The 23,440-nt window shown below is 32.2% G+C and overlaps 2 protein-coding genes across 4 annotated transcripts in view; one reads left to right on the forward strand and one right to left on the reverse strand.

Annotated features, from left to right (window-relative positions):
• Positions 1-187: 187 nt before the first annotated feature.
• LOC148624277 (uncharacterized) lies at positions 188-18,518 on the reverse strand. 2 transcript variants are annotated; one of them, XM_088566940.1, is made up of 7 exons: positions 18,477-18,498; positions 17,122-17,178; positions 16,513-16,604; positions 14,281-14,476; positions 13,253-13,386; positions 7,430-7,518; positions 188-4,010 (listed from the first exon to the last, which is right to left on the reverse strand). In XM_088566940.1, the coding sequence occupies exons 4-7, from the start codon at positions 14,468-14,470 to the stop codon at positions 3,821-3,823; spliced, it is 603 nt and encodes a 200-aa protein (XP_088423066.1). In that variant the 5' UTR covers positions 14,471-14,476; positions 16,513-16,604; positions 17,122-17,178; positions 18,477-18,498; the 3' UTR covers positions 188-3,820. The 2 variants fall into 2 exon arrangements, with proteins under 2 accessions (XP_088423066.1, XP_088423065.1); XM_088566939.1 differs by lacking the exon at positions 17,122-17,178 and having other exon boundaries at positions 18,477-18,518.
• Positions 18,519-18,729: 211 nt separating this feature from the next.
• The window catches only part of LOC148624278 (mitochondrial import inner membrane translocase subunit TIM50-like), a 34,136-nt gene continuing 29,425 nt past the window's right edge, over positions 18,730-23,440 (forward strand). The window contains exons 1-2 of one of the 2 annotated variants that reach the window (XR_015919653.1): positions 18,730-19,133; positions 23,136-23,167. Coding sequence is in view for 1 of the 2 variants with exons in the window: in XM_088566938.1 (XP_088423064.1) it covers positions 18,758-19,133; positions 23,136-23,167 (408 nt within the window). In the remaining variant the exon portion in view is untranslated. The remainder of the gene's footprint in view (positions 19,134-23,135; positions 23,168-23,440) is intronic. The other variant, XM_088566938.1, reaches the window with a different exon arrangement.

Below are 23,440 nucleotides of genomic sequence, written 5' to 3' on the forward strand. Positions count from 1 at the left end.
GATGAGGCATCCTGTAGAGGCAATGAAGGGCCTGTGATCCCAAAAAAAATACTTCAAGCCAACTTAAGGTATAACAAAGAAAAACTTACCACTCAAAATTCTCATATAGGTCAGTCAAGCTTTGAAAAGAATATCATTCTTTAAAAGTTAGATTTCTTTTTGGAAAAAATGACAGTTAACACTGAACAACTAAAAAAAAAGATTTATTTCTTCATTAACAACAAAAATATCTAAAATAACAAAAAAAAAAAAACATGAACAAAAATGCTTTATAGGAAACATTACATAAATGTCGTTAATACAATGCAAACAGTTGTGTATCAAATTCATCCTATCAACTACATGTACATTTCTCAACAATTAAAACAAACAATTATTTATCTTAACCGTGTCTTGAATATACCAGTAGCTTAAAAAGTAATTATAAAAAAAAACAACCATACAAACAAAGAATGGTCAACTATTGCACCCTGCTTCAGTTGCTGACGTAAAAATTGACAGTAAATGCATTTTGAAATTCATAATAGAAGAAAACATTACTGAAAACTATCTGAACTTTATGTTTTAACTGAAAAAGATCCCTTTATTATCTGTCTTTTAGTTAAACAACCTATTCAAATTGTATATTTCCAAATAGTCTGCATGAATGGAAGACTTTTAAACACAATAACAGTATATTTTTTAACTGCAATGTTAAATGTATGTATGTTTTTTGATAAAAAACAATCACCTTATCTTGGCTTTAAAATGGTGGTATGCACATGCACTGAATGTACATCAATGTTATCTTAAATGAGTACATAAAAACAAAATATTTTTGGGTAGTGAATATCTCTCAATAATGTGTTTATTAATGCTTGCGAACAGAGGAGGTGATAAGCCAAAAAATCAGGTGACTGGATTATCCTTAAAATCTGACTTGTCATAATCTGAACATTAGAAAATTTTTTGACAATTTTCTTTCTAATAGACCTTTTCTACCATATTTGATACCGATTTATTTTAACATTATAACTTTATAAACAAAAAATAAACAGTTATTCTATCAACACTACTTAAAATACTCAAACTTATTTATCTACTAAATACAATATTGCACAACAAATAACTCTTACAAAACAAACTAACATTTCAACAAAAAACAAAACATAAGAACAAAAATTATTGCACATTCTGATATTGCAACTGTAAAAAAAAACCCATAAAATAAAATTTATAAATAAAAAAGCATGTTTGTATTCTTACATTGTATTGATAAGAAAATGTTCAGTCTTAAATCTACAAGAAGTATGACTTAATAAAATAACTCCATACATTATCACAAAACATAGGAATTTTTAGAATTTCACCACCATTTTCAAGTATTACAAAAAATGTTTTGCAGAGCACAGCTAGATAAGTCTGCAGAGGTCAAACCCTGCACAGATGGGGCAAATACTGACACAAAATTCAAGCTTGAAACAACTATGAATTTGATTGTGATTAAATATTTGACACAAAATATAAAAAAAAAATAAAAAAGAAGCTTATATCATTATAAAACAAGAGGTCCCCAGGAGCCTGAATCGCCCACCTGGTTGAATTTTGCCTTTCAAAGGCAATAAATTTAACAAGAAGTTGTCCAACAATTTTGTCTTTGGTAGGGCTTATCTCATTCCAACAATAGAAAGTTTCTTTTAGTATATCATAGTTTTCAAGACACTGACTGAGAACTGTTAAAAGAAAAGTCATTTTTCCCCTTTCAAGGGCAATAACTCTTACAAGGAGTCATCTGACAACTTTATGACAACTTAACCCTGAAGACTTTTGTAGTCCTAATAAAAAGGATCATTTCAGCTATTGAAAGAATTTGGCTAAACCTAATGGTTTTGGAGATATATGCAAAAAACTACTGCCTGACCATTATGTTCTATTTTTAGTAACGGCTGCCATGTTTTTGATGGATCAAAAATCCCCACATCAGTTCTATGCAGGATACCCCAAGGAACATTCATACCAAGTTTGGTTTTAATTGGTTAAGTAGTATCTGAAGACAAGATTTTTGAAAGAAATAACATTAAAAATAGCAAAAATCATTGAAAAAGGGCAATAACTCCAACATGGCTTAACAGATTATAACAAAAATTTAACCAGAGATAGATCTCATCATGTTGAACACTATTACTCTGTCAGAATATAGCTTAACCTAACAATTTTGGAGATATATGTGAAAGACTACTGTCTGACCCCTATGTTATAATTTTAGTAACGGCAGCCATGTTTTTCGACAAATCAAAAATCCCCACATCAGTTCTATGCAGGATACCCCAAGGAACATTTATACCAAGTTTGATTCTAATCAGTTAAGTAGTTTCAGAGGAAAAGAGTTTTGTAATATTGTTGACGATGATGGACGCCAAGTGATGGCAATAGCTCACATGGCCTTTGGCAACGTGAGCTTAAAAACCAAAAACAATTAAACAAAGCTCTATGAAAATTGCTTATAGTATTTTAAAGATATTGTGCATTTATTTTTATAAGATTAGTCTCAAAAACAAGAAAACAGAAAATCAGTGTCACATATCAATTGAAGAGGGAGCTAACTTCAATAGTAATAAACTATTTTCCAAAGTTTAATGAGGAAACCACTACTGAGTTATGTATAGTCCAAAAACTGTGAAGTCCATCCTTTTTTATGAACTAAGTCCCATTATTCTAAATTGTAAAAGAGGAAATTAACAAAAACTAAGACGAACAATACTGACAAACAATTCATCAAAATTTTATTGGCATTGCTGCAAGGATTTTTGTGTTATAGTCCCAAAACATTAAATTGCCACAATTCTGAGCCATTACAATCCCAGAATACAAAAATGAAAGAGCAGAAATTTATATAAATTTAAAGGAAGCTCATATCAATAGAAAAAGACAATTCACCAAAGCTTCATAAAAATTGGTGACATGTTATAGTTATGTGAATGACATATAGACAGACAAACGGACACTGGTATACCACAAATCATGCCATCTAGACAGATAGGCACATAAAACTTGTCCCAATGGAAAGAACATGATTCTCAGAGTCTTGCACACAGCTCACAAAAATACCCACTTGAAGTGGACATAAAAATCATAAAACCCTTCAGTTGGATAATTGCCCTGGAAATTACAATTCATCTACACATAAAGCCTATTCAGTTTCATCTAAATCCATTGATTGGTTTAGGATTCATTGTGATTAATGGTTTTAAGGAAAACTCTACATTTGAATTATTTCCCTCTACAGGAATCAGACAATATCTATATTCATTTATGCACACTTATATTTGATGCCTAACCTCCCTATTAAATTTTATAAAAATCCCTTCAGTGGTTTAAAAGAAGTTGTACTTATCAGGTTATGATATTTGGATTATATCCCTTTAGAGGCATCAGACAATAATTCTATTCCCTTCATGATCATTGTCATATTATGCCTAATCTTTCAAAAAGAAATTTCATGAATGATCACGAGTTTAAAAAAACTCTCCTGATGATGATTGTCATATGTAGCAATTTGATAGATAAAAAGAAATAGATGTGAATGGTTACAATTTAACTTACCTGAATCATCCCTTTTCTTGATTTTTTTCAAAAGGGCTGACTGCTATAGAAATTTAAGAGGTAAAAAAATCAAATTAAATCAAAAATAGATTTCATTCTATGCAGTATTAAAAAAATGATGATTTTTGCTATGAAGACCATAGTAAAATGGACGGCATAATATGTTTTACTGACATAAAACAATAGCAACATTTGGTAACATAGATAGATGCATAATGCTAATGTTTTATCAAGGAGCTCAGCCTGGCTGTCTCATATCAATGTCACTCATGGAATGTTGAGATTCTTCAATGGCTTCTTCATAAGATGGCGGAGCCTCATTTTCATCAGGGTGAATTTCTGGCACTATTGATGGTGGTTCTAAACAACTGCTATCAGTTGCCTCTGTGTATGATGGAGGGGCTATGTTATCTCCAATATCTGGGTCCCTATAAGTAAATATAAAACAAATTATCTCCAGTTATAACTCAACTGAAATGCAGTCAAATACTTTGCTGAAATGAATAATTTCACCTAGTGTTAATAACTTCTTTGTGACTCATGTTACTAGTATATTAGTGGATTATACACGCATGCAATACCGGTACGACAGGTGTTATTGTTTGAGCAAGACATGCTTACCCTTTAAGGGCACCTGATGTCACTCCCAGTTTTTTTGGGGAAGTTCTTATTGCTAGTGCTCAAGTTTTTTAAGTGATGTCTTGTTTTCCTAATATTCAGTTTTTATGTGTAATCTATTTTATTATTCGTTACATTATGTACTGTGACAGGACTTTTATTCATGAATATCAATTTTCGTGGATAGCAGACAAACCTTTGTTTTGTGAATTCTTGAATTCATTGTTTGATATGTCACATATTGCAAATAAATGAAAAATACGTATTTCGTCAGCAATTTAATTTCTTGGTTTGTGTCAACTACGAAATCCACGAAAATTGGTACCCTACGAATATAAGTACTTTCACAGTATGTATCGTCTTTGTTTCCTGTATTCACATTTATTATGTATTTGAATGTTTCCACTGCTGACGCTTAAGTATTATTTGTAAACATCTAAAAAAAATTGCCAGTATGTCTAACTTTGAAAACGGAAAAAAAAATACAGAAAAATTAAGAGTTACATTAAGGCCAATTTTAGTAGAAAACTTATACCTAGTTTAAACTTGACCTAATATAGACTTTAGATGATACTGAACTTTTAAGGTCATGAGCCCAACAAAATTTAAGCAAGACTCAGGTTAAACCCCAACTTTAACTTCTTTCAAATAAAATGCTTTGTCAAGTGTAGCTAGATACACCAAAGGAGGTCTAACCCTGATCCCGGCATATATGGACACAAAATTCAAGCTTGATACAGCTTTCCATTTTGATTGTGATTAAATGTATAACACAGGATTATATGTTGTCCAGAATGAAGTAACTCACATATTAGCAATAAAACTTTTAAAAGATTATGTGAACAGACAAAAAGTGGTTTCTATAAATCCCAGAATTTGTTTCTGTAGGGTATGATAAATAAAAAAGAGCTTAGCAGTACACAGCATGATATAACCACAACATGTTGAACTCTGTTCACATTGGGCAAGTGTAGACAATGCTAGTTTTTGAAACACTTAAGCATGGGGACTTAAAATTCATTATGGACACAACAACTGATTTGGACACAATAAACCACCAATTATTTTGAGATTAAAAAACAAGAGGCTCCCAGGAGGTTGAATCGCTCACCTGGTTGAATTTTGTCTTTCAATGGCAATAAATTTAACAAGGAATTGTCCAAAAATTTAGACTCAAGAAGACTTTGGTAGGAGATATCATAAAGGTCATTTCAGCAAATGTAAGTTTCTTTCTATCTATTATAGTTTTCAAGATATTAGCTCAAAATTGTAAAAAAAAAAAAAAATATATCATTTGTCATCTTTCCAGGGCAGTAACTTTTACAAAGAGTCATCCAACAACTTTGATCCCTGAAGACTTTTCTAGGCCTTCAAATAAAGATCATTTCAGCATTTGAAATAATTTGCCTAAATCTAAAGGTTTTGGAGATATAATAAGTGATAAAGTATTGTTTGACCCCTATGTTCTATTTATAGTAACGGCAGCCATGTTTTTAATGAATATTAAATCCCCACATCAGTTCTATGCAGGACACCCCAAGGAACATTCATACCAAGTGTGGTTTTAATTGGTCAAGTAGTGTCAGAGGAGAAGATTTTTGAAAGAAATAACATTAAAAATTGCAAAAAAATATCAAAAAAGGGCAATAACTCAAACACGGTTGAACAGATTAAAATGAAAATTTGACCACAGACAAATCTCATCATGCTGAACATTTGGCTAAACCTAACGGTTTTTGAGATATATGTGAAAAACTACTGTCTGACCCCTATGCTCTGTTTTAGTAAAGGCAGCCATGTTTTTCAACGGATCAAAAATCCCCACATAAGTTCCAATTAGTTAAGAAGTGTAAGAGGAGAAGAGTTTTGAAAAATTGTTAACGACAAACTATGGACAACAACGATAGACGCAAAGTGATGGCAACAGCAATTATTTTCTTAATGAATCTAATAAAAGAATTTTTAAAATCTGACCAAAAGTAAACCAGAGGCTCTAGAGAGCCTGAATCGCTCACCTGATTAACCGTTGCTTACTTGAAAAACTTGAGGAATGAGACAGGCTAAGTTAAAATCAACTGAATTGTCAAATACAGGAAGTACTTTTAATAGCATTTTTATGATCTGAACCAGAATTTTGCTTCTGACCCCTATGTTCTATTTTTAGTATAGGCAGCCATATCTATTCATGGATTAAAAATCACAAAAGTCATTTTTAGCAAAATACACTAAAAAAATATGCTTATTTTCATTCAACAATCTTAAATGGTTTAAGAGAAGATTTTCAAAGTTGTACATGTGAAAAAAGAACACAAAAACTGTTTCAGGGGCCATAACTCCTACATCAGTAGACGAATTCTGGCATAGATTCATCTCATGATGCTGAACAATTTTATCCCCCTGCCACAATTTTGCTACAAGCAATGGTTTTCGAGTTATTTGCAAAAACTGCCTTTTTAACCCTATGTTCTTATTTTAGCAATGGCAGGGCAGGAAACTCACTGAAATTCTAGCCAAAAAAAAGTGTGTAAAACTGAAACTTTGGTAATGTATGTAAAACTGAAAGTTGTTAAATTTGGAAAAAAATCAGCAAAGCAAAACGAAATGTTAATTCGATCTGCAACTCATCAAGGTAAACTTGCATACCAAAAATCAGCTCAATATATCTGCAAGTGTTTTGAAAAAAGTGTGGAAAACTTAAATTTTTTGGTAAATTTTTCCAAGGGCCCTAACTCGAACAAAAATCAGTGAAGTGGAACAAAATGTAAACTTGATCTGTAACTAATCAAGGTTGACTCAGATACAAAAAAAAAACAGCTTAATTTCTGCTAGCATTTAGTGAAAAAAGTGTGGAAAAGTTCAATTTTTTTCCAGACTGACAGACAGACAGATGGACGGACAGATGGATAGATGCACGAAGTGTAAATCTAAAGTTCCTTGGCTAAAGATGGCCCTGTTTGTGGTCAGAATTCCAGGAATAATTGTTAATGTCCTTTCTATAAGGGTAAAAGACTGCTTATTTCTTACATGCTAATAAAAAAACCAAATAATTTCAACAAGTAACAACTGATACAATTGAAGTGGATTAGGCATGAATTACGATACATGTATATTATTTCCAATGTCTACCAATGTGTAGAATGACTGAAATCTAACAATGACAAATAATAGACAAAAACCAGATAATCAATGGCTGCATTTAAGATCTATTCTAGATAAATTAAGGAACCACCTCCAAGAATTTGTGAACTGCAGGCTATCCATTATAACTGTGATTGCACCTCCATCACCAGTGTTATCCTCCAATACTACCCCTACAGTCTACAAAATAACAAGTTCAATGTGCAATATATTTTCTTCATGTTTTTCACATTATTACATTATTTCTATAATTAGAACTAACACTATAATCAATTGGACTGATTGGTTACATGTAAATTGTCATTTGATGTTTCTTTAGACCACAGCCATTTTAATGCAAGGCCTAAACACTGCTTTTATGTAAGAACTAGGTCTTTAAGCTTCTTCATAAATGAAGATCTGAAAAATCAGAAACTCCTTCTTAGATTAAGACTTTCTGACCTCCTTCAAATGCACTCACAGACAGAAATGATATCATTAAAAAAATCCTAGTAAACTAATACATTTTGCCATCTTAGTATAGGTTATTTCGACCGGACTGGAAGCTGATACTGACCGATGATGTTTGCATATTTGGTGTGTTTGGGTGTGTCTTAAAAGTTAAAAATTATTAACGAAAAGAAACAAGCTTTACCTCAAAATGCCAGGACATATATAAAGGATGCTATAACATCCACACTTACAGAAAAAAATGGAAATATTAAATTGAAATACTGTTAATAATTAAAACATGCTAAACATTTACTTAACTCAGTACATGATATCCTATAGAAATGACAAGACTTGCTTCTTTGCAAAAACATCAACTGTAAACGTGAAGGGAGTCAATTTTCAATGGGTAGCAAAGGAACAGCCACAGATGTCACTGGACAAGATTATGTAATCTTATAATCCTTTTACCTTTACCTGTACACCTGGGCTGTTAATTTGTGTATTTCAATTAAAGTGTTGATTACCAGTTATTCAAAATGAACTATAAATGCTGTTAATCAAAGCATAACAAGACTGAAAACTTGATAAAATGCATAGTTACATTGAGGAGGTTTGTATTAGCTTATGTCATAACTGAAGTAGGGTTAAAATATCATATATCAATTTTCCTCTTCAAAACTTAACCATTAGTTTCATTTATTGTGTATAGCTATTGTTTTATTTCATTAATTCATTGTTTTTCTTACTTTTAACTATTTTAACCATTAGTTTCATTTATTGTGTATAGCTATTGTTTTATTTCATTAATTCATTGTTTTTCTTACTTTTAACTATTTTGTAACTAACTTTGTAATTGAGTATTACACTCTAAATGAAAGGTTGTTAATATATAAAAAGTCCCAAAGAAGTGTATTAGGTACCATGACCTTGTAAATACCAATTGAGGAAAGCTTCTTTTATCATACATCAGGTACAAGTGTAACAAGAGAAATTTCATAGAACTACATCAATGTTTACAATGTTAATACAGAGGTGCACTTCATACAAGTAAAATTTTATGGAATGTTCCCAAAATGTCTTATCCAAGAATGGCTAATGAATTTATGCCCAATGAAAATCAAAGAACTTCAAAGTCACTAATTGCCAAATATTCTCTGCCACTGATTTTGGCTTACTTTCAACATCCGCAGTGGCACTGATGCCATATGCTCTAAAATCGGCTGACTTCTGCTAGAATCTTGGTTCTCTTGATATAATTACCATGATGTCCTGAATGTTTTCAATCAAAATAACTTGTTACCAGGACCCAGATTAAACAACTGAAAATGGCTATATACAGATATAGGGGCCCTGATAATGTGTATGACCTATATAGTCAATTGTAACAAGCCCCTGTGTATGAATCGGAAACTGGGTAATATTACATAAATTCAATGTAAACAGATTATTTCTAGTTCAATGTAAACTTCCCATTCCCATTAAAGTAAAAAACACACTTAGATATATGTATGATATTTTTTAAAAGATGTACATTTTAGCGATCTTTGGGTCGCTTATGACATTCACCAGGGAACCAGATTAAACAATTGGCAATGAATATTTATAGATATTGGGATCCTGCTAATGTATATGACCTATATAGTCTTGTAACGAGCCCCTGTGCCTGAGAACTGGGTAATGTTCAAAGCTAAACGATCATTTCATGTAAACTTCCTGTTCTCATACAACTAAGAAGCACATAGAACACACATGTGTGATATTTAAGAGGTACATTTTCATCTCATATAAAGCTAGAACTATGACGCTATGGTGGCATACACGGCACAGAACTGCAGCATAATGTGGAGTAGTAATATATAATCATGTGAACCATATGCGAATATAAAGTACTGAAATTACGAGTGCAAGAAGTCGCTTACAATATTAGCAACTTAAAAATAGTTTTATCCCCCAAATGTCTAAAAAGGAAAAAATAGTAATAAAAGAAACAAAATGTAATATTTACTGAAAATATGAATTTTTATTTATATTTTTATCATTTTAGCACACCATTACAATTTGTTTTTATAAGGTTTTCAAAGTGGTCTTAACAATAAGTGTTAAGTGGTCTAAAACAAAATAAATTAGAAGCCCTGTTTATCACAGGAGTCCCCGTGTCATTTGTTAGTAACATTTTTTTTTTATATAGTAAATCAAATGTGTCTGTAAGACACTAATGATGCCCCCGCTTGCTAGATTTGCCAAATTAGGAAAATGTTTATTTTTGTATGAAGACATGGTTTGCAGATTCAGAAATCATTCCAAGGCTGTGTTACTCATTGTCTGGGGATCAATTTGGGGATCAGAAATTCCTAAATATATGCATATCTACATATTGTATCCTGGCCACATAGTGTCATGAAATTCTGTTTGGTAGTGTCAGACTAGTCGCGATGTGAAAAAGAGGACTAATGGACGGACTGACGGACACATAAAAAATGTTAATACCCCCAATAACCAATCCCTAACTTTGTTGCTGGGGATATATTTCTTACAAAAACTACAAAGTCTAACTATCACCCAGTTCCATAATATTTCATGAAAATCAAGATCCTATGATCTTGCACACCATCATCATGTGTAGAAACATCCTGTAAAATATTTTAGATGTAGTTCAAAAACTGTATCATCCAGCACTCATGACAACCTCTACTACAGTACAAAAGATCAAAAGCAGTCTGGGCGAGTCCTGCAAGACACAAACCTACATTGCTATTAGCACAGTCTACAATAATGCACTAGAGGAGATTGCTGAAATGGTGTCATAAGATATTTTAACACTCACGAAATATTGACCCCTGGGGTTATTTTAACATAATCCCCCCCCCCCGTATATTTTAACCCTCCCTATAGGGAGATTAACTGATCACAGAAAGGGGATTAATATATCGCAGCAGGGGGGTTAATTTATCGCAGCAAGGGGTTAATTATCATAACAGGTGGGTTAATTTATCGCATCAGGGGGTTAAAATGTCACAGCAGGAGGGTTAATTTATCACAGCAGTAGGGTTAAAATATCACAGCAGGGGGTAAAAATATCATAACAGGGGGTTAAATATTGCAGCAGGGGGTTAAATTATCATAACAGGTGGGTTAATTTATCTCATCAGGGGGTTAAAATGTCACAGCAGGAGGGTTAATTTATCACAGCAGTAGGGTTAAAATATCACAGCAGGGGGTAAAAATATCATAACAGGGGGTTAAATATTGCAGCAGGGGGTTAAATTATCATAACAGGTGGGTTAATTTATCACATCAGGGGGGTTAAAACATTGCAGCAGTAGGGTTAAAATATCATTATAGGGGATTAATTTATTGTAGCAGGTGGGTTAAAATATCACAGCAGGGGTATTAAATACCACAGCAAGGGGATTAAAATATCATACAGGGGGGAGGGTCAAAATTACACTTTAATATTTTAACCCAGAGGTCAGTATTTCGCGGGGGTCAAAATATTGTATGATACCTGTGACCAGAGACGCCGTCAATGCTGCTATGCCTACATTAACCTCTATTGGTTCAAGTCTCTACAGGGCATGACAGAAGATGTACCCAACTCTACCAACTTTTGGACAGAACATTGAGTTGAATGAGCAGTGGACACAGGCACTCAACAAGCAACATTTCCTGATAGCTGATGACGTTGAAGGAGATCAATGTATCGTCACTTTTGCAACAGACCTGATGCTTCAGCAACTGACTACAGCAACTATAAATTTACCTTCAGATATTTTGGGAATTACCCTAAATTTGTAATAAGACATTCTGAGAATTAAAGGTCTAATTAGGTAAAATTTACCTTTAGACATTCTGGGATTCGACATTTTGGGCTACAACCCATTTTATATATGGTCATTATGAATTGTGTTGCAAGCACTCGAGATTAAATATACGAAATTTCATCAAATTATTCCTAGATGAACAATGTTCTTTTTTCTCAAGATTTATAGCAAATACTTTACATGTATACCAGTATATTGTCTTTTTACAAATCATGGGTATGCCATATCTCTTGTCTTACTTTCATTCATTAGTTTGAGAATAACAATTGAATATCATTTTGATAAATGTAAATTTAAATTGACCCTTACTGTTCCAACTTTAGGTATCGGCAAAGACCTGTATCCATGAGTCAGGATAATTGGTCAATGTGTATAACCTTTAATGATAAGACAATTTTCTATCCTTAGTCTTACACTTCTGCCACAAACGATGAAGGTAAAAAGGGAAATAAGGATGCTAATGCATTTGAAAAAAATCAATTTAATCTTTATAGTGTGGAAAGTTTGTTTTAGATGTACACATAGTCCAGATAATTTCTAGATATACATATATTAAGCCACTTTTTATTCCTGACTGTTTATGTATTTGAGATTGTAAAGTTCATTGAATTGTTTCTAACCAAACTAAAATGCATGTTTAATGTCAAAAGTTATTACAAAGGAAGTATCTAGGATTATTTAACCCCAGGGCAGTGCCCATACATTCAATTAACACACCTGTCACATGAACTTGATGTTGCTATTTTGCTGTGACTTCAGAAATTAAAACATGAAAAGTTAAAAATTTATAGGGTGCTTTATAAATAAGACTTTATCTTATTAATGAATCAACTGAAATGTATATAGGCTATATCTGTTATAATTTGCTTCCCAACTCCCTATCATGGTTACTGGAAATAAATGTAAATTTATAAGTTCTCTGAATAAAACTGAATAACAATCAGCTCAAAATGTGTAAGATATTTTAAATTTAAATACATGTATTGAAAAAATTCTTTCATTCAATGAACATTCAAACAATCTTTTTTTATAAATACATGTAAATTTCACGTGACTAACTTTTCTCTTTTACCAGTACATTCAATTATTTTCTAATAACTGGTCATCCTCTCATGTACGTCGTTAAATATACAAAATGAAGACTTTTTTTCAATATTTGATCCAGATTGATTAATTCCAATTCAAATTTTATCAATTAAAAATGCACTCATTGTCGATAGTTGTTTTCCTAAAGTCTTGGAGGATAGATATCATGTATTTTGCATAACACTTGTAAGTAAGGATCTTAGATATATAAATGTACATGTAACTTCATTTTTTAAACTACTTTTAAAATATTATGAAACACTAACTTTAACTTTCACAAGGATGGACACAGGACTTATTGACAATACTAGAACCCTACATTTGACAAATCAGACGGTGAACGTGATATTGTTAATTGTGGGTTACTGTGATTTTGGAACTTTGTGGTCATCAGACAAATCTCAAATTAATATGATGATAATGACAGCACATATGACAGATATGATGACAGCTTGATACCATGTAATAAAAAAAACAAGTAAAAACAACCTCAAAACTATTGCTAGTTTCAATGAGAAAGACAAACAAAATCACTTATAATTACTTTTCTTCATTGATTAAGTTAAATTTCCAACCTGATCAGGGTTACCACTCTGTGAGACGTGTTTCTTTGCTTTGACAAATCTCTGTACAGCTAGTAGTACAATGATGAAGGATAAACCAAGGAATACAGGACCAGTTACTCTGTTTCCAAAGATGTCTCTAAATGCTACAACAGATAATATATACCTGCACTATTGTCTTAAATAGGCAATTGATATTCCTTTTGTAAATATGTCAGGGCTCTCCATTTTGATGGACAATGGTAAGAGATGATGCAGTTGGTCTTGTATCAATTAAAATTCATTTTATGTTCATAGAAATATACAATTCTATACACCAACACGTAAATACTTTCTACATGCATATGATGGTGAACACTTATCATAATATTGATTACATCTGTATAACAACACTTATAATTATTGTACAAATGTTCAGTGAATATGTTGTAAAACATAAGTATAAGTGAACTTCCAACAAGACATTAGGTATATTAATAAGTTTCAAAATCCTCAAAAGTGTTCTCAAATTATTGTGTGACTGTTTTTTCAACTCTAGTTGAAAAAGAAATTCCAAAACTATTCCGTAATTCTTCAAAAGTAGATATATTTGTACATGTGTAATACACAGTGTATATACAAAATGTAGGTATCCTTAAATACACTACACTACATTGTGTATATAGTACATAAAATAGTGTATTGGTATTAAATAAGTATCTGCAGTGATATTGTTCACATTTTTCAAAACTTTCCCATCCTCCTTAAGAGGGAAAATGTGGGTCACATTTTTTAAATGGGAAATTTGCAATAACAGTAAAATACCTAATTTAGTGGTCAAAATCATTAATTTTATACAGCATAACCAAAAAAGATGAGTCAGAAATGATTAATCAGTGAAATAATTAACACCATATCCTGCACTTTGATTGAGAAAAAAATGATCTTATTTGGAATAATTTTTAGGTATTTTTTAACAAAATGGGAAACTTTCATTAGGGGAAACATCCTAATTAACTTAAGACAAACAATATCACTGACTAGAAACAAATTTGTCTTACCAAGCCAAGTTAGAATGCTTCCAACCAAAAGAAATATTCCAGCAACAACACACAGTATAATGGCTCGTCTAATTATTTGCTTCCTGTATTGAACTGTTCCAAAAAATGTATGTAGACCAGATCGAGTATTATGTGCCCTTGCCCAGCTGGTGTGAGTATGAAACATTATAACTATGTTATTAGCCTGCATTAAGTCCTAAAATAGATATAGAAATTGTGCTTACTCTGTTTGGGTTAAAGAGTAATCAAGGGAAAAGATTCTAGCGGAAATCAAAAGAATGTAATCCAGGGACAATGACCAGACATGGAAAACAGACAAATACAACAAAGAACATAAAATAACCAAAATAATACATACAAAGTAACAAAAGTAAATGAGCAACTAGACTCCACTAAAAACAGGGAGCATAGACCAGATACAACGGTAGGGTAAGCGTAATCTACTTTTCTAGAAACACCCCACCCCCCAATTGCTTATAAGAAGTCAAATACGGGTTAGATGAAAGAGGAAAGGAAAACTATGACATGTTGAACAAATCAGTTTACATGGTGCAGATGGATACACCGTTACGATCCACGAGTTCATGGTGACGACCATAAGTATTCTGTAGTGATGACTAATCATGTAGCAACATAACCCTGTTCAAGAAGCCTAACAATAAGAAGTTTAGCACAAAAAGTATGCATAGTTTTGCCATCTCTGGCATAAATGAGTTGTGATGTGAAAACTCCATACACAGGTGCTAACGGGATATTGCCACAGATATATGGAAAGTTGTCAATATGGAGCTAAAAGTCATTGCTTTTGTCATGTAGTTTGGTCAATAGTTTTCCTTTACCATCAATCTCAAGTGTAAGTCAAGATATGAGGCTAACTTCACTGTATCTGTAGTATCCTTTATCTCAAGTTCTTTGTTTAACCACAATACATCATCTATACAGCGGAAACTGATATTAGAGGATCTAGCTAAATGATGTTCCTTCTTTTGAATCAGATCAGCTATTAAGTCAGCCTCCTAGGAGTGCAAAAATTGGTCAGCAAGTAGAAGAGCACAATTTGTTCTCATTGGAATGCTGACCTTTTATTGAAAAACACTCCCACCACACTGGACAAATATGGTGACGGCAAAAAATTTCAGCTCCAGAAAACATCTCCTTCGATATATTTGGAAGATGATTTGGAATTATTTTTTACAAAGTATGAGGTTTGAGTTTCTCTACCAAGAACTACATACTTGTATCTAGGTGTATCATCTTTTTCGAGTAACAACGATGAATAATGAATTTGAGTGGGAATTTTAACTGAGTATGGGAAATATAATTAAAATTAGTACATGCACATGAAAGAGAGTCGACATTCATCAGATTTCAAAATCCACTGAATTATTCAGGAGGCTAGAAATGCACCTTTTAAAAAATGTAATTTACATAGAATTTCTACTAAAAACAACTTTGAAGACTTACAGTCTTTAATTTACAACAAACAATCAGAAACTTTGTTCTTGTCTTGAATTTTTATTAAAACTAATTGAGGATCATCACAACTATGAATTCGCCTATACAGTATATAGCATGTAATGTATAATATAACAATATGAAAAACTTAGCAGGGTGCATCCTGAATAGGCCACAGAATTCAAACCCTAAACAGTTGGGACATGTATGGAAAAAACATTCAAAATTGTTACAGCTCTGAGTTTGAATTGTTATTTAAATGTTTGACATAGTGTACACTTCTGGAAAGAAAGGGATAAAATGAAAAGTGATAAAAAAAATTTGCAATTAGACAAAACAAATAAGAAATTGTAAAAAGTTGAAGAATACACTAATGGTTGACCCCCTGTTTACCCATAAAGAATTTGGGCCATAACCTTTAAATTCATCAAACCATTCTTTTGTGGTATGAAAACTTTGTAACATAGAGATCCAAACACTTATACTCAGGTGTTTGTTTTTTGGCCCCTAATTACCGGTACTAAACATTTCAAGCATCAATTCCAGCATTCCTTTTAAGGTATAGCAATTGTGATTCAATTTCAAAAAGATTCAAAAAGTTATTGTTAGGACACCAGGGGAATACATGTAGCATGACTTTTTTGTGGTTGTTTAAAAATGTTTTGGAACTAAAGGACCTCTTTTTAAACACTGCATGATAAAATACTATATTCAACCTCTTAATGCACTTACCTGCAAAGTTTGTTTATACATATAATGATAATAAATGCAACTTACATTCTGTCTTTACTCCCCAAGTGACTATCATACAGAATATCATACATTAGAGTTCTTTAAAGACTGCATCCAGTTTCATCCAGTACATATATCTGGAAATTCATTTAATACTTTTAAAGATTTTAACAACAAAAAATAGATACAGTGAATATGTACATTTAGATGATTCCTAATAAGACGAAGATCGTAGTTTTCAATAAAGCAGGCATGCATATTTTATACATATCAAGACCATCACTAGAGTATGATGTAAGTACAACATTAAAAATACATGAACTTGCATTTTATAGATTGAGGCACATTCTGCTACATGTATATGGTGTATGTTCAGGATGACTTACATGTACATGTATATAAAAAGGCTAATACATGTACGATAAGAGGGGTGGAGCTTCATGTTTGTACTCAAATATGACTTTCTTAATAATGCACCACTACATTTTATTGTTAAATAAGTTTTCCTAGAACATTTGATCTGTATTTAAAGTTAAAAAATATCATTTCTGAATTATGCAAGTCATTTCTGACTGAACTATTTTGAGCAATTCATGTTTGAGACCTCTTCCATATATAAATTAATAAATCCAACTTCAATCTACAAATACATACGTAGATCAAAACTTGTACACATGTTGGTTTTTTTTCTCACACATTTAACTGTTCCTCCTACAATGTATATGTCTATGATGTATTTGGTTCCTTAAATGGTTAATTTCCTGTTTTATAGCAGAGAAGACACTTTACTTCATAGAATGGCTCAAAACTGTTTTGTAGGAAGTGACTTATTATGAAATGATGTATGCAGCTAAGGAAGTGTTTGTTCGAATTTTGAATGCAGATGCACAGCATGTGCTGTAGGAAGTATGGCATATTCCCATTGATCAAGACAAACATTTCATACATGTAAGCAATATTGAAGTGCATTAATTATTAACAAAATCAAATGTTATCTGAGTACAAATAGCTCAGCCCCTCATAGGCAAAGCTTAAAATTGTATTATAAGCAAGCAAAGCTTGCTCTTAAATGTATAGAAATTCATCTAAAAATTAATCATTCTGACACTTATGAAACTTTCATCCAAGCATAATACTATATCACAATCCATTGAAACTTCAGAAATAGTAAAAATGTAGGCTAGACAAAACGTAACTTAGACATCAAAGTTATTTATTAGGAACCTCTCTGATATTTTCAGAAAAGTTACTTCCAGTTGAAGGATCTTAATAAAAACCAGTAATCCTTGCTGAACCCAGTCTTCTGATAAATTCACAAATATTTGGAATGTCCTTTGCCTGTTCCCACATAAATTATTACTGATAAAAAAAATTGTGAACTTGGCAAAATGATAAATGGCACATATTCATTACCTGATATGCTGTTTAAGGAGTAACTTATTCTGAATGCGAATCTATATTTGGGAGCTTTATACCACATTTACTGTAAGATTTAAGCTCCTGTACAGAAAGGAATTCCGTAAGACATACCATAAAGACAACAACACCAGGACAAGGGGACACAGCAAAAAAAAAAAAAAAAAAAAAAACGTCGTCTGAAATTGATGAAATACTCCTTCACAAATAGGATAGTGTGCGTTTGGAATAGTTTGCCAAATGATGTTGTGAACGCAAAAACATTGAAACAATTTTAAATAGGACTAGAAAAACATTGGAAACATCAAGATGTGAAATATTATTTCAAAGTCTAGCTGAATGAACAATCAATCAGAGTAAGATATAGTGCCATAGATGCCAGCATCCAAAATAGTTCCTATAGGCTATAATGCCAATGCCATGGATATATGGAGTGTCAGACAAGATAACCTGTCCTTCCTGTTTTAAATTCATACTAAATAAAGGGAACCTAGGAAAATGTAACTGAAAAATTGTATAGTTTTTGTCACAGGCATCAACCTCGATACTATTTCATAAATGATGGTAATTCTTATGACGACACAGTAACTCACTGGATTGCAGTTCAGCTGTAACAAGGGAGATAACAAAATAAACCGGAAGTGCTAAACGGGCAGGTGATTTTATAAAAAAAAAATCTCTGACAATACACGTTTACACATTAGGTTGATTAACATTATTATTGTCAAGTTTACGAGAAATGATTAATGATTAGTAATTATTTTATTAAAATACTTCCATACATGCGTTTTAGAATAAAATAGTTGCCACACAAAAATTAACGAAGAAGGGACAAACAGTCCTTGGGACGTTATAGCCATATTTCGGTCTCAAGATGTCAGCCCTCAAGTCGACATGTGTATTACGGACATTATTTGGTTTAAAATCACATAAAACTTACTCAAGGACATACTTCTCTAAACTCCATGAAAAAAGCACTATTTTATTGTCGTCCAAGAGTGTTAGCACGCCTACAGTACACAATATTCCTACCGTTTTATACTATTCTACAAAGCAAACTGCTTCTTTGACTGATGAAATTTTAAGCCAACGAGTTCAAACTGACGAAAAAGTGGACAATGGTGACAAGGAATCAGATAAAAAGGAAAAAAAGAAGTCCAATTGGACCGGAGAGAATGCCTGGAAGTTGGGACTTATATCCATGGGAGGAACTTTTTTGTTCGCTGGTAGCACCATTGTATACTCCTGGGGTAATTTTTAAAAATCATTTTCCAACCATAATCATTTGCATACAAATATATATATACATTTGACTCTCTTTTGCTGGTGGAGTATAAAACATTGATACCAATTGTATTTATGAAACATCAGGGTTTAGTTACATATACCTTTTTATACAATCACTAACTTTGCCATTATTTAATGGTATGGCACTGTTGTCTTCGTCTGTTTTGTTTTCAGTGTTTTTGTCTGTGTCGTTTTTATGTCAGTAGACACTGGGTTTCTGTGCAATAACTTGAATATAAGAATGTTGAACTATAGCAAGGTTTCATACTATTAAAGCTGCATTAGCTGCCAAATTTGTTCAGTTATGATTCTACTGAAATTTGCTGATTCAATGAAATAAGAGTAATCCAATTGAAAGCAATAAATGTCGATAATACCTATAGAATATTGTGAAAACAATGTTTTTTTAATCAGAGAAGATCGATAGCTTTGATCTAATTATTTTTCACCATTACTTCTGAAGATGGCTGACAGGACATTCACCTGGGTTTGAAACGCTTTAACCTTTGTAAAAAATAACAATAAGGGATACGCAGGTGAGCATGTGTCTTGTTTTCATTTCATTTCATCTACTTCTTGATTAGTTTATAAATAAATAATGACCATATTTGAGCCACATTATATCACAGTAGGTAAATTTCAAAAGGATCCTTGCGCTATATTCGAACTTTTTTCTTTTACAGCTTGAGTCCGTCAGTCTTTCTTACCGTTGAATAACCACTTTCGCTTTGCAATCAGATTTGTTATTAAAGAAGCAACCCTTACAGCACATGCACGGATGAAGGTTATCAGAAGTCACATGCATACAAATTCATCTAGGTCGATTTTTTGTCTTGCAAGACAATAAATATATAGACTCCTATTTCATGTATTTAATGCATTTTATTTGTGGATATCAAATGAAGTTATACACGAAAAGTACAATTTAGTAGAAATAATTCAAAGTTAAGGTATATTTTTCAACAGCAACAAAAATTTATGAAATTGACAGCTAATGCAGCTTTAAAGGAAAGTCTGTTTTAATTATAGGAGTTACATGTATGAACCCAACTTTTTGGAATAAGGGACCAAAAACAAGCATTTCTTAGAATTTTACTATTGTAACTTGTGAAATTTTCATGGTAAGACCTATTTTGCAAAAATTAAACTGTCGTGAATATTTTCTTCTAGGAACATTCTAATGCAATGTGTGGAATGATTGCGAATTGAAAGCTGCATGGAAGTAGATTGATCACAGAAATAGCCAAAAAAAAAAAGACAGTGCAAAAATTTCTTGGTTTACAGTATATTAAGGTCCATCATTACCTTTCAATAAATGGGTTTAGTTTGACCTTAATTTTCCTTCTGACCAGAGACATAACTGCATTTCTAAAAAGTTATTATGGCATTGCATGCTCCAGTTATGAGAAAGATACTTTCATTTCATGTAAAATTATATCAAAAATGGCCTGACTATTGCTGTGCTCTGCAGAGGGTCACAAAATAAACCAGCACCTGATTGTCACTTAATATGGTCTACTCACTTATACAGTTTAAATTATCTATTATTTATAGGTGTCTATTGTTCTTTTATTGACCAACACATCAATTTGAATACCTTTTTAACGCATGTGGAAGATCACAAAACATTATCTCTTCTTAGTTTATTTTGGCACTCTCAGCAAAATTACAGTGTTCTCTCCAGGCCATTAAAGCTCTGCGCTTTACATCGCTATCACGATTGAGTGCTGCACTATCGAGATCGGTACTGTACTATCTTGCTACCAGCGCTGTGCTATAAAGTTAATTTTGAGGAATAAAAATCAATTGCAACAGGAAACATGTGCCCCAAGGTTATTATGGCATCCTACAAGGTAATTAGCCCTTGAAACCGATATCAGTAAACACGCTATGGTCAGTTGATCACAGCATGACCGCACAGGTGTCTGAAGCCAATAACAAATTGTGACATTGCCGACAAATTCTTTATCAGTCACTCCACCTGGCCACAAATTAATTTTAATGAAGGTGTCAATCAGATACTAATATCTTCTACTGAACCAGTCAAAACTGACTATTGTAAAAATTCACTCAACCCCCGGCCAAAAGCACATGGCTATTTATAAATGCAAAGTTGAATAATTGCACAATCACAAGATGTTTTCAACATTAAGAAGATGATTTACCTTATAAAAGAACATATTAAATTCCCAAACAATATTTATTCCATCAGATACTTCCAAAACACTTTGAAAAGAAAAAGGAAACGGCTGTCTTTTGTTTACATTGCCATGTTGTTGTGTATCAAGAGCACAATTTTTTTTTGTGGGAAAAACCAAGTCTAAAAATGGTACAACGGTTATGAGGAAAATTTTTTTTTTGTAAGTCATTATATGGGGTTTTTGTCACTAATAAACTACATATTAACATAATATTTAAGAACAAAAAAAACAAGTAGTGTGCCAGCTTTAAATAACAAGAATAAGATTTATGTTTTTTTCTGGTATAACTAAGTCGACTCCACACTACTGATTTTTTTTAGGAAACATGAATAGTCTATTATATGTACCTGATTAGATAATTTTCTAAATTTATAAATGTATTGTAAGTTACAGACTAGAAAAAGAGTTTAATAGAGACTGCTCTTAATCAAATGAATATCACATTCAAATGAGCCATTGAGCCTCCAAACAAATGAAAAATTGTAATTTCCAATGTTTCTGCTGTCAGCAAAAATTCGAAGAACACTGGGTTTGTATGAATTAGAGGAAATGTTTATGAAGAATTACTTATCATAATTTGATAGAATATCTTTGGTTTTCCTGTTAATTTAAAAAGGAAAAATAAAAAATGGTATCAAAGTAATAATTATTGCAAAAGAAGAAAAAACGTATAATATTTATCTACAAATAACTCATGTAAACATAAACAGCAATGGATATTTTTAATACACTGATCAATTTTTATATAGTACATTAATACAAAGTGGCATGTTTCGACACGATACATATTAACGTCGTGTCACTTGCACTGAATACAGCGTTATCTGAAAATCCTGGGGAGAACACTGTTACATGTAATATAAAAATGCACAGCAAAAGCAATTTTGATATTTTAAAACTAACAAGGAATTTTCCTTTTAATTATGCTTTAAATTATACCCAAGTGCACAGGTTCATCTTTAGTTAGAGAGAAAATTGTGGTGAAATACATGTAAAGCCCATACTTGTTAAAAGGTGATCGTGAAGCTTAACTGCAGTAAAACAATTGTTTTCCTGATGTCCGTACAATAAATTGAGCAAAAGTGAGTGGATCTCTTTTATATTGTACTACAAGGTGCTATGCCACTAAAAGGAAGATTGCAATTGATTTTGGGGGTTGTGTCTTGAACCAATATAAGGCCAGAAACGAGCATTTTCTGATTTCTGGATGATAAATGCAATTTTAGTGGAAAAGAATGGATCTCTTTGAATATGTAACACAAGGTGTCATATTCCCAAAGAAAGTTTAAGATTCATTTTGGAGATTGTGACTCAATGCAAATGTGTCCATACATGCCCAAAATGTTCTATCTTTAAGGTCGGAACAAGCTGTGCCCTGCGCAGCATTTTTTAATAACTTTTTTCTCTGACACTAAAAGACATACATTTGTACAGGAACAAAAATACCAGCAGTCTCAAGCTTGAAAGTTCTACAATTAACCTTAAGGTTATCAATAAATGGTTTTTGTTTAGTTTCTCGACAAGGACAATGTAGTGGAAAATGCTTTCCATTCTCTTTAGCTCTGGCAGCTTTTCTTGGAAAATACATGTACATGTATAGCACAGTACCTTTAGTGTACTCAATTAAAATAGTACAGTTTTAAAATTTATAGTGCTGCAAACAATGGCAAATAAATAGGTTTAGGGTTCTAAATAGAGAATACTGAATTAGCTATAAAACATGTAATTTAGATAAATTAAATTGTGATGTATTTTTTATTTCAGGAGCTCCATTAGTGGATCCTGGTGGAAATGAAGTAAGTCATATTTTAGCTTTATGTAATCAATCCAAAAAAAAGCTGCTTTTCCACCATTTGATCTGTAAGTTTTTTGGTAGAGGAATGAGCTGCCCTAAATTTAAGACCGTCAAACTGCTGTGGTACTTATGCAATTGCCTGCCTGTCTAAATCAGATTTCAGATATCTCTTACAGTTTTCGAGTTAAAAGAGGGTCCATACCCCCTGAAAAATCAGTTTTTTAATTTTTGGTCTGATTTAGAAGTTTTATCATTAGATTCTTTTGAAAGTCCA

This window comes from Perna viridis, chromosome 2 (genome assembly GCF_037379345.1).
Source record: "Perna viridis isolate PV_CMFRI_1.1 ecotype Kerala chromosome 2, ASM3737934v1, whole genome shotgun sequence".
Lineage (NCBI taxonomy): Eukaryota > Metazoa > Mollusca > Bivalvia > Mytilida > Mytilidae > Perna > Perna viridis.